This window comes from Barbus barbus, assembly GCF_936440315.1.
Source record: "Barbus barbus genome assembly, chromosome: 3".
NCBI lineage: Eukaryota > Metazoa > Chordata > Actinopteri > Cypriniformes > Cyprinidae > Barbus > Barbus barbus.
In genome coordinates this window covers 441,743-454,576 of record NC_136731.1, presented here as the reverse complement: position 1 = coordinate 454,576, position 12,834 = coordinate 441,743, and the positions used below count along the sequence as shown (strand labels likewise).

General features: G+C 39.9%; 1 protein-coding gene across 4 annotated transcripts; it reads left to right on the top strand.

Moving 5' to 3' along the window:
* The first annotated feature begins 4,737 nt into the window (after positions 1-4,737).
* Positions 4,738-11,634, top strand: LOC306856310 (protein NLRC3-like). Of its 4 annotated transcripts, none has more exons than XM_079395496.1 (8): positions 4,738-4,845; positions 5,885-6,004; positions 6,470-6,583; positions 6,796-8,688; positions 8,817-8,990; positions 9,081-9,254; positions 10,092-10,138; positions 10,550-11,634. In XM_079395496.1, exons 2-8 carry the CDS (start codon positions 5,988-5,990, stop codon positions 11,119-11,121), a joined length of 2,991 nt encoding a protein of 996 aa, XP_079251622.1. In that variant the 5' UTR covers positions 4,738-4,845; positions 5,885-5,987; the 3' UTR covers positions 11,122-11,634. The 4 variants fall into 4 exon arrangements, with proteins under 4 accessions (XP_079251622.1, XP_079251624.1, XP_079251623.1 ...); XM_079395498.1 differs by having other exon boundaries at positions 4,738-4,797; positions 5,888-6,004; positions 10,550-11,633; XM_079395497.1 differs by having other exon boundaries at positions 5,888-6,004; positions 10,550-11,628.
* The last annotated feature ends 1,200 nt before the right edge of the window (positions 11,635-12,834 follow it).

The following is a 12,834-nucleotide window of genomic DNA, read 5'->3' as shown; positions in this document are numbered from 1 at the left end:
GTGAAGTGGTTTTTGACAGAAATCAAATCAGATCTGGCGAAGCATCTGGATGACACTATGTGGCTTGCGTCTCTGTCCTATTTGGTCGATATATTTGACCGCTTGAACGGCCTCAACCTGTCTTTGCAAGGCCGCGAAACTCATATTTTGCTCCTTGCAGACAAAGTGCACGCCTTCACACAAAAACTAGACCTCTGGCATGGCCACATCAGTCGAGGGAACTGCGACATGTTCCCCAGCCTTGCAGACTTTATCACTGATGCAGGCACGTCACAGGATTTCTCCTCCATATTTCAATCAGCGTCTGAGCACCTGTCAGCAATGAGAAAACAATTTGCGACGTACTTTAAAGAGGATTATCGCTCTTTTGCGTGGGTTCGAGATCCGTTTGTGTGCACAGCAAACGAGCTATCAATTGATATGCAGGAACAGCTTATTGAGCTGAAGAGGGCCAGTAGACTGAAGGAACTCTTTAGCTCCTGCCCTCTTTCGTCATTCTGGGCAGCACTGATGCAGGAATATCCTGAACTCTGTGACGTCGCCTTTAAGATTCTCCTTCCTTTCGCGTCGACATATTTGTGTGAGGCAGGATTCTCAAAAATGACTGCACTCAAAACGAAATACCGCAATCGTGCACAAATCGAGGATGATTTGAGGCTATGTTTATCAAACATTGAGCCAAGAATTGAGGATCTTTGCAAGGCAAAGCAGGCTCAGGTCTCACATTAACATCACCTACCTGCAAGCTTCTGTAAAAAATGCAGATGATGCCTACTATTAGGCCTAATAATAATAACAATAATAAAGCATAAATTAATATCAGAGGTCTGGTGCCAATTCCCAATTATAGCAATAGCCTAGTAATGATAATAGGCCTATACTGATGATAATAATAATAATAAGTGAAGTGAGTGAAGTGACATTCAGCCAAGTATGGTGACCCATACTCGGAATTCGTGCTCTGCATTTAACCCATCCAACGTGCACACACACAGCAGTGAACACACACACACACACACACACACACACACACATACATACACACACACCGTGAACACACACCCGGAGCAGTGGGCAGCATTTATGCTGCAGCGCCCGGGGAGCAGTTGGGGGTTCGGTGTCTTGCTCAAGGGCACCTCAGTCGTGGTATTGAGGGTGGAGAGAGCGCTGGACATTCACTCCCCCCACCTACAATCCCTGCCGGCCGGAGACTCAAACCCACAACCTTTGGATTACAAGTCCGACTCTCTAACCATTAGGCCACGACTTCCCCTTAATAACAACAACAACAACAATAAAGCATGTAACCTCATATAATTATATAGCAATAGCCTAGTAATGATGATAGGCCTACCTACCGCTACTGATGATAATAATAATAATAATAATGTGGGCCTAAAAATAATAGCCTCACTCACAATCTAGAACATTGTGAGTGAGGAGTACAGACAGGTTATTGAACAGTTCAGTTTTTTTTTTTAAACCATTAGGTGGTCCATCTTGGGTGTAGTGTTCAGCGCCTGAGATTGGAGTTCAGTAGGCTGACAGCTGAGGGAAAGAAACTGTTCCTGAGTCTGTTGGTGCGACAGCGAAGACTCCTATAGCGTCTCCCCAATGGGAGAGGAGTGAACAGTCTGTGACTGGGGTGAGAGGAGTCTTTAATGATACTTTTCGCTCTCCTTAGGCAGCGTTTGTACGTCAGAACACTGAAGTAAAGCCAGTTTCAATTTCTGGTTCACAGGGACTTTAAAATGAAGAGAAAAATGTGGACAAAATAGAATAACCATATTGTAGAAAGTACGATAGTAACCAAAAAGGACGCAGTCAGTGCAATTTATTATGTCTGTCTTATTGTCAAGAGGCTACAAAAATGCCAAAACCATCAAGCAACACCATATTATACCTCATATCTGCTCAAAATGAATAAAACAATTCAAAGAGACATACTGTTTGCTTTGCTGAATACAGTAGTGAAACGGAGTTGGTTAAATGAAACCCAAGTGCCACCTACAGGCTATAATGTGAAGTGTAGGCTGTTATTCAGCAATGTGCAAAATGGCTTTTGTGACCCTAAATTAACTTCCGGTAGACCTCCAAATAGAATCAATAACAACAGCTGAGCAGATTATTTTTGATAACAAGCTAAATATGTTTCCTGCGTAAATCAGATGGACTTATTGAAAATGCAAACTCGTTCTCTGCCAGCAGGAGGTGCTTTAAAGCAGGAGAGATTTCTCCGGTAACGGCTGCACACAAAGCAGCGCTGAGCTTACAAACGCTGCTTTATCAGGCATATAACATGCAAGATGAAATGAAAATGACATCGAACATTTTCTAAAGACAGTCTTCCTTCAGAAATACAGTGATATAAAGACACCCGCGCCTCGTTTTGATATTTAAACGTGGATTACGTGCTCATGTTTATTCCACAGGTGGAGTTTCACTTTTATGTGTGGGGGGGGCACCCACCGGCAGACTGGCTGACATAGCCTATATGCTCTATATATTTCATATATTTATGTAACCTATATTCTACATTAAAATACATTTATAATTAACAATGACTGCTGTACAAAGAGTAAAAAAACAAAACATAACATTATGTAATGCAGAGAACAGGCTTGCTGCGATAGTCGGTGTTGACGGTGTTCTGCAACACTGGGTACATCACTTGCCCATCCCGGCACGACCCCCACCGTCATTTTGATTTGTTATAGTAATAAAAATCATTTAGTTCAGTTAGAGAGCAGACACTACCATTAAAACTGAACGCTGCTGCTCAACGCAGAGTGACAATCACATCACAGATCAGATTTCATTTGTCACGTGAGGAGAGTGACAAGAAGAGTGAGGTCAGGTGAGACGGACAAGACGATGGTGGAAGATTTAGTTTAGAAACGAAACGCAGAAGCGAAAACAGAGTCCTCTCTATCACAACAAGTTGAGAATCATGAGTCACGACTCGCGAGGATGGGGCTTAAATTGAAATTCATTTAGCCTAAAACATACTTATTCTATACACTAAAATAATAAGATAATAAAAATAAAATGAGAAAATATGAATTCTTTCATTTTTCATAGCTCAGACAAAATCATGATCATATCTGTGTGTGTGTACACGGTATTTGAAAATGTGTATTTTTCAATTAAAGACAGCTTATAATAAAATTTAATATGGGCTGCTTTTGGTGCTTGATACTTATTTGTTGGTCATTTTGTGTTTCAGAAGAAAGGTGTAAAATGTTTTTCTCCATTTAACAACATTGAAACGCGACTTCCCTTACCTCAAATGCACCAAAACTGATTTACTGAAGTCAAAACAGACGGATTTGGCGTGAGGTGGGAGAGACGAGCCGGCGGAGGATTACGCAGCCTTCCTCAAACAGTTATGCTCATGATTTCTGATTTACTTAACGTATACTGCGAGAGGGGGGCTGTGATTGGATGATGACAGGTCTCGGTGATCAGCACTCCTGCTGTTGTATCAGTCAGTGGTTAGCAGAAACGGGACACATAAATTAAGCCCAATATACAGGACGGTTGGCAACCCTAGGGATGGCTCTCCCCAAAATGTAGTATTTTTATTGTAAAGTTTTCAAATGACAACCCTCTTTTAATTAGACCAGTTGCATTAGCTGCTTTTTTGCTACAACATGCTGTAATTGATAGCATTAATCACGGTCCTTGTGATATCTTTGGCTAACTCTTGTTAGCTGTTTAGGCGTACTAGTTTATTATTAATGAAGACACGACACACTAGAACTGTTCACATCGACTGTGTTTCTTATTCTAACCATGTTCTGTTCTCTGACTCCACAGGATACTTGAATAATCTCCATATAATGACTGGATTGCTTATTAAACTCTACCAGCAGAGACCACCATTGACCACCAGCCAAAACACTGACCTAAAATCACCCGATATGAAGCGAATCCGTCACACAGGATTAGTTTTTATGTCATGTGTATGCAAATTAATTTTTACTTCAGTTGTTTTCTGCAATGTTTATGATCTTTTTGGGCAGGATTAGCCGACAGGTAACTGATCCAGCACAAAATATAGCCTATTTCTTTATGTGCATAATTATTCAGGAATTATTAAGCATGAACGTATTAGTATGGCAACTCCACTAAGCTGTTTTTCTGCCTGCAGACCACATGACAGCAAAGCCTGCTGCATCTGAACATCGGTCGTGATAACCCATAATATATCAAATATATCTGAAATTGACTTTCAATAAGTAATACAACAACAATAATGAGCAATTTTATAATAATGATTTTGTGACATATTATTAAGTACATATTATATATTTGATCTATTCTCAACTTGAAGAATCAGAAATCTGAACAAGATACAGCAGTTATAAAGGTACTCGAGAAGTGAATGTTAGAATTGTTTGTCCTTAAAGAACAGATTTCAGTGTCTCCGAGAAACAGATGTGAACATTGTTTGACACTAGGGCTGCAACAGTGATAACTGATTATTATTGTGATAACTGATCAATCAGATCGATTGATCATTTCATTGATTTATCAGCAGGCTTTGGTCAGTTGTTCACCTTCAGCACTGAATATTGTGTGCTGTTGCCTGTGTCTGGGTTTCTTTTCCACCTCCCACTGGACATTTAAGGTCCTGCACTATGTTTATGCCTCTGATAATCTCCAGATGATGGCAGTAATCCACTAAATAGTTTGCCATCCGCCAATAAAAACTAAAGAAGAAGAAGGAACGAAGACACTTCAGCAGGAAGAAACGAAAGCGAAAGAGGAGAAAAACAGAGACGCCATTCCAAGGTTTTAATCCAGTTACCTTTACATGTTTAGACAGGCCCATATTTTGAGGTAAGTTCAGAATTTATTCATGTAAACATGTAGTGATATTAAAATGAGCTGCTGTTTAGGTCTATGAGCTTCTTTACATGGGGTTTAAAACACAAATCATATTTTGACAACACAAACTAACCAAAATGGCGGAAAAGGTTAATCTATAGATTACCTGATATTCCTGATATCTTTGTTTTAGTCGATAGTTTTATATATTGATGGTAATAATTACAGATTGTTTTATGTAATATATGATCATTAAAATCAAAGACGTTACAGGCTATGAATATGAATATATGTTTCTAGATCATGTGATAAACAATGCATTTTGAGTTTGACGATATAACAGGACACTTTTTTACACAAACGCGTTGAATGATGATCACATTCAAAGCAAAATGAATGCACCTGTGATTTTTGATTCTGTCGCACAAACACATAAATTATCTTTGGCTGCATTGTAATGATTTTCTAATTCAGAATATGATCAAAATTGCTTTGGTGGATGTGTTCGGAGAATTTGGCTGTTGAAAATATAAGATTTAATGCCATTCAAATTTATAAACTGGCTTTAATAAAGATTAGTTGATTTTTATGAATGAGGTCAAATAAGAGAGTCAGTAAAATGATTTGATCTTGCCATCACTTGTATCGGCACAAATTGAAGCACTGCAGGGGTGTCCAATAATTCCAGATGAGTTCATCTGTAGCCTTCATTAAACACACTTGAACCAGCTAATTAAGGTCTTTGGGTCTTTGCACATTTTACATGTCTCTTTTAACACACCTAATTCAGGTTGTAATGCTGACCATGTCACCATGCTATCTGGCTACTAAACCAAACTATTGTTATGACTTTGATTAATGACTTTTAAGAACTACTATTATAACTTTTAAATAACCATCTTTTTTATATTACATTGAGTTGTATTTGTAATGTCATCCAGATCATGACTACTTTGTTGTAGCTGCATTGCATCATTGTACTACAGAATTTAACTGTTTCTGCATAAAAAGTCTGAAATCAGTCTCTCCTCACTCTTTTGGCAAATGCAAGTAGGAAAACTTTAAAATAACTGTCCATCTCATGGATGAAGCTATGTGTCTATGAAGAGTGATCCGTCCACGAGGATTCTAACATCTGCATCTAGTGAAGCAACATGACCTCTGACCACAGGTAACACACCGGCTGTGACAGGTGCTTTTATTCAAAGTGATTTACAGTGCAGTGGGTGAGTGGTGATACTATGACAGAGAAGCACTAAATCACTTTCCTATACTTTCACTCTCACTGTTCCTCACTGGTGGAATGATCTTCTCAACTTTCCCAAACAGTCGAGTCCCATGCAATTCTCAAGAGGTGTCTAAAGAATTCTCTTTAATCACTTGACTAAATCCTGTTAAATGTAACATGTTTTTTCCCAATTTAACTGTTTATTACCTTCATCTCTTTCTGAGAATGTACTTTGTAAAATTTTGGAGCATTGTACTGCAGCAGTTCTGGATGAACTTCTTTTTGTATTCCTTTTTAATTTAGCAGATTATTTTCATCCAAATTCAGTTACAAATAAATGTAAATCTATGCTGCATTCAAGTTACGCAGTATAGTTAGTGCTCTAAAAATCTGTTGTGTTGTGAGCAGGAGGAAGAGACAGAGATCAGAGTCTCCAGAGCCCAGCTGTGTGTCTATGAGGAGTGCCAGATCCATGACACCACCCCCTGTATTCAGTGACGAACCAGTGTCTTTTGACCCTTTGTTAGTATAAACAGTTATTTCCTGTTTTACTGTAGTGTATCTCACATGAATAATGACATAAGACTCAATAAAAAAACACTATGCAACATATGCACTGCACAGGGGTTCAACTCCAAGAGAAGCTCTCAAATCATACCTGCTAGTGTATTTATTTCTGAAGTTCTCCAATAGTCAAAACTTTTTTTTTTTCATGCTGTTCTTTTTCGTTTCAGCAGGGAAGAAACGCATGAGCTGATCACATCTGTGCCGTCCTCTTCATCCCACTATCAGACTCAGTTCAGGCAGGACAAACCTGAAACAGTCCTGGAAACACACTCACTGGAGACTGGAGACCTGCAGAGAGTCAAAGACCAGCACAAAACCAGCATGAAGAACAAGTATGAGAGATTATTTGAGGGACTGAATCTCCAGAAGAGTGAAACCCTCCTGAACAGGATCTACACACAGCTCTACATCATAGAGGGAGAGAGTGAAGGAGTGAATGAAGAACATGAGGTTTCACAGATGGAGAAAACAGCCAGAACACAACACTCACAAGACAGTCCAATCTACTGCAATGACATCTTTAAAGCCTCACTTGAACCAGGATGTGAGGAGAAAGACCAGATCAAGACTGTTCTTACTAAAGGCATCGCTGGAATCGGAAAAACCATCTCTGTGCAGAAGTTCATTCTGGACTGGGCCGAGGGAAAAGCCAATCAGGATGTAGATTTCATGTTTGTGCTTCCATTTCGAGAGCTGAACTTGATCCGAGATCATCAGTACAGTCTTCACAGACTTCTGCTGGACTTTCATCCTGAACTTCAAGATCTGGACTCAAAGATTTATGAGGAGTGTAAAGTTGTGTTCATCTTTGATGGTCTGGATGAAAGCAGAATCACACTGATGTTTTCTGACGCTCAGAAAGTTTGTGATGTGACTGAGACTTCATCAGTGGGTGTGTTGATGTCAAAGCTCATGAAAGGAGAGCTGCTTCCCTCTGCTCTCATCTGGATCACCTCCAGACCAGCAGCAGCCAGTCAGATCCCCTCCGAGTACATCAGCCGTCTGACAGAAATTCAGGGATTCAATGAGCCTCAGAAGGAGGAATATTTCAGGAAGAGAATCAGTGACCAGCATCAAGCCAGCAGAATCATCTCACACATCAGAAGAGCAAGAAGCCTCCACATCATGTGCCACATCCCCATCTTCTGCTGGATCTCATCCACTGTGCTTCAGAAGCTCCTGGAAGAAGATCTGAGTGCAGAAATCCCTCAAACTCTGACTGAAATGTACATCCACTTCCTGCTGATTCAGATCAACATGAGGAACCAGAAGTATGAAGAGAGAGATCCAGAGAAACTCCTACAGTCCAACAGAGAAGTGATTGTGAAACTTGCTGAAGTGGCTTTCAAACAGCTGATGAAGGGCAATGTGATGTTCTATGAGGAGGACCTGATTGAGAGCGGCATAGACGTCACTGACGTCTCAGTGTATTCTGGGATTTACACTGAGATCTTTAAGGAGGAATCTGTGATTCATCAGAGGAAAGTCTACAGCTTCATTCATCTGAGCCTTCAGGAGTTTCTCGCTGCTTTCTATGTGTTTTACTACCACATAAACAGCACTACAGAAGCATGTTTTGATTCACTGGAAAATCTCCATAAAAGAGTGGTGGATAAGGTTGTAATGAACAAAAATGGACATCTGGATCTGTTCCTGCGGTTCCTGCTGGGCGTCTCACTGGAGTCCAATCAGAGACTCTTACAGGATCTACTGACACACACAGAGAACAGCTCAGAGAGCATCAGGAGAACCACAGAGTACATCAAAGACAAGATCAAGAGATATGACTATAACATGAAACTATCAGCTGAACGATCCATCAATCTGTTCCTCTGTCTGCTGGAAGTGAAAGATCAGACTCTGTCCAGAGAGATTCAGGAGTTTGTGAAATCAGACAAACACTCGATGGAGAAACTCTCTCCTGCTCACTGCTCAACAATCTCCTACATGCTTCAGATGTCAGAGGAGCCGCTGGATGAGCTTGATCTCATGAAATTCAACACATCAGATGAAGGAAGAGGAAGACTGATGCCAGCTGTGATCAACTGCAGAAAAGCTCTGTGAGTGTTTAATCATGTCCTAACTATTTCATTTGAATGTCTTTCCCAATAATTAAGATGATATCATTGAAGTGCAGTTGATGAATGAGGTTAAGAATTTAGTTCTCATGTGTTTTACTCTCTTTCAGCTTTGCTGGCTGTAATCTCACTGCTCAGTCCTGTGAAATTATATCATCAGCTCTTCAATCCTCAAACTCTGTCCTGAGAGAGCTGGATCTGAGTAACAATGACCTGCAGGACTCTGGTGTAAAGATACTTTCTGATGGACTGAAGAGTCCAATCTGTCAGCTGCAGATACTGAGGTGTGTCAGAATATATAAGGGATAGTGTATAGTCAGCTGGTCATAATGTTGTTGTGTGATTGTAGATGATCTGACTGTGTGTGTCTGTAGGTTGTCAGGCTGTATGGTGACGGAGGAAGGCTGTGGTTATGTATCTTCAGCTCTGAGTTCAAACCCCTCACACCTGAGAGAGCTGGATCTGAGCTACAATCACCCAGGAAAATCAGAAGTCCAGCTGCTCAAACACAAACTGGAGGATCCAAACTATAAACTGCAGATACTCAAGTACGTGGGGCAGTAACAAGGTTTTACTCAAGATCACTAATAATCTCAGTTGGGTCATATAATTTACATTACCTAATATACTCATATACAGTACTGTGTGAATGTTTTAGGCTCTTGATGTAAAGGGAATATGTTTTCAAAAATACCATTTATCAATTAACAAAACTAAATCAAACTGATATTTGAGATCAAATTATTTCCACCCTGGGACCTTACAGACTTGATAGTGAGATCAGATCTCTGTGTGGATCATACCGGCTGTTGTTGGGTTGCTTGTTCATACAAAAATAGCTCTGGATTATTAAGATTAATGGCTAAAGCAATGTCTTCAAAATCAAAATTGATATTTCCTACTCTCACATTAAGACAACATAATCCTTTGGTGTGACATTTACTGTTGAGTAATAGATGTATGTATCTATGTATGTGGTGCACTTTTTGTGCAGTCTTCCTCTGGTGGGAATGTGTGTGACTGATAATTCTAATCTATGTCTGCATTTGTGTACTTGCAAGTATGTTTCTGGCCTTAATTTAACCGGCCACATTTAACTTAAGTAGAAATAAATGTGCACTTGTATGTTTAGTCGCATGGTTTTGAGTTTATTGTTTTTGGATATGATCCTCTCTGTCTGTCTTTGGAGCTCTACAGATGTTAGAGTTTATTAATGTTTCTTACCAGAATCCTGAATTTGACTCCTTTTTTCCCTTTTTGAGTGCCTCATTTGAGAAATCGGTATTCGTTCATTTTAGAGTGCTTATTGAAATTTTAGCTGCTTCTTGAACACTTTTGATGTTCAAACATTAATCATTTGTGGCTTTATATTTGTCTCTCTCTAGCTTGGAACATGGCAGCCATTTCAGAATCAGACCAGGACTGAGAAAATGTAGGTTACACACACACGCGCACACACACGCATGTTGGGTTTCCATGTTTTATGGGGACTCTCCATAGGCGTAATGGTTTTTATACTGAACAAACTGTGTGTGCTATTGCCCTACACCAACCCTACACCTAAACTTAGCCCTCACAGGAGACTTTATCCTCAGGAGGCATTTTTAGATTTTCAAAAAAACACCATTTAGTATGTTTAAGCCTTTTGAATTACGGGGACATAGGCAGTGTCCTCATAAACCACCTTCATATTGTAATACCTCTGTCATACCCATGTCATTATACACATTTGTGTCCTCATAAACCACATAAACACACACACACACACACACACACACACAGACAGACAGAGAGAGTCTAAAACTGTCATTCATGTGGTTCTCATCTCTCTTCCTGTGTTCAGATGCCTGTTTTTTCACACTGGATCCAATCACTGTAAACACTCAACTCATCCTGTCTGAGGAGAACAGGAGGATCACACATGTGAAAGATCATCAGCCGTATCCCGATCTTCCAGAGCGATTTGAAGGCCATGAGCAGGTTCTGTGTGCTGAGAGTCTGACTGGACGCTGTTACTGGGAGGCTGAATGGAGCGGCTGTAAGGCTGATATAGCAGTGGCCTATAAAGGAATCAGCAGGAAAGAAGAGAATGAGTCTTGGTTTGGATACAGTGACAACTCCTGGAGTCTTTTCTGCACTGCTAATGGATTCACTGTCTGGCACAATAATGTGAACAAAAACATATCAGCCCCTTCATCCCGCAGGGTAGGAGTGTATGTGGACGTGTCGGCCGGCACTCTGTCCTTCTACAGCGTCTCTGACACACACACACTCACACACTTGCACACATTCAACACCACATTCACTGAACCCCTCTATGCTGGATTCAGGGTTTATGATTCCTCACTTTCTCTGTGTCAGATTACACAACCTGCTGTGAGAAACAAACCGACTTCTTTTTCAAGCAGATGCTGAATGTTTGGTTTTCCTCTTTCTTACATAAAACAGCGTATGCACTTTAATTCTGATTTCATGGGGTCTTCACCATTTAAGTTTTGTTGCTTTAAGTGTATAAGCTTGTAGGTCATGTACATCCTAATGCACTTCTTACAGTTTATTTGACTTCAGCAGCTCGGCACAGGGACTGGGTGTCAAGTAACGAGAGACTTTCTTAGACTACTGAAAATAATGAGGGGCAGCTTTTATTGTCAGCTAACATGGTTGTTTTTTAAGGTATAACTGCATTAAACTTGATGTTAACTACTGTTAAGTGGGTTACAAGAAGGAAATATTCATAATGTTACTAATATATTTGTGTTCCTATATTATATTTCTGTTTTGTATTTATGTGTGAAACACTATAATTGCCGTTGAAACCTAAAACCGTACCTCAAGCACGTTCAAATCATTTAATCACATAAAAATAGAAAGAAATGTGTACTCTGTGTTTATTCCTTCACAATAAATTTCCACTGAATCATTACCTGGGATCTGTATTGTTTCTTATTTTTCACCATGATGAGTAGCTCCACCAGCTCATCCTCACAGCTGTTGGAAACTTTTCCTTCGTCAAAGCAGAGACCAGGAGACTTTGGGATAAATTACTCTTTATTGAGAACTCGCTGTGTGTTGCTGTAGTCATCCAAGTCTGACTCAAACAGTATAAATGGTAGTTTATATACATTTCGAGGGGGAGGGATACATAGAGGTGGAGACAATCTAAACAAAGCATGCAAATACAGTACAGGAATCGGCCCATTACCAGAATTTCCCCAGCCCTGACATCATCAGCATAACAGTGTGATTCAGATGTATAGGTGCTAATCCAATCATCCTGACAGTATCACCTTTAACTTGGGACCCTGTCAAATGGTCAGGAAGTGCCTGGGCTGCCTGACTTGATTTTAGAATGGCATCATCTGTGCCTCAAATGCTAAATTCAGTTTCACTTTCTCAGTTTATATACTATTGTATTGGAACCTAAATTAAACATTTAATAAATTTCTAATACAACACAGCGATTCACTGAACGACATGCAACATCAACTCTGCACTGGATATTAACATCCAAATATAGTGAAAACACTATTAAACAGCATTGTAACTAGATCGGCAGATTAAGACATTAACTTGTGAGCACAAAACACAAGATACTTCTCTTTCAATATGAATCAGACTGTATTTATATAAACCTAAGACATAATCTAATCTAACACATGAACACAAGCATTCACACATTCACACGTTGCAGAAAGTGAGGAAAGGATGAGTTTAAGAGAATGGAAATGTGAAATCCCAAGTTTACAGCAATATGTTCAATTGCATAGACCTGAACAACCACCAATCACTTATGTAACCCTCGCTTTGAGTTTCTCAATGAGGCTAAAATTTATATTAAATGCACCAGCTCAGCTAAAATCTGGAGTTGTACTGGCGTTGACTTTGTGTTAAGGGAATCCCTTTTGTCATCGTCTTTGCAGAAAAGGGGGTTTCCCAAGTTGCTGATTGGTTGGAAGTTCAGTAGTTGCTGAAGTGATGTCTTGGGAAGTCATTGGTTGGGCGTTGGCTGAAGATGTGGAGTTGTGAGCTGGTTGAAGTTTTGAGGCGGTCACACTCGAAGTGAACTCGGAGACACAAAACCCTCAACAGAAAGAAAAGAAAATGAAGTAAAAGAATAAAAGGATGAAA

Excerpts from the sequence above, each read along its gene's own strand:
- LOC306856310 (XM_079395496.1), top strand. Across the intron at positions 8,689-8,816 it reads ATCAACTGCAGAAAAGCTCT|CTTTGCTGGCTGTAATCTCA; the intron begins GTGAGTGTTTAA and ends ACTCTCTTTCAG. Across the intron at positions 8,991-9,080 it reads TGTCAGCTGCAGATACTGAG|GTTGTCAGGCTGTATGGTGA; the intron begins GTGTGTCAGAAT and ends GTGTGTCTGTAG.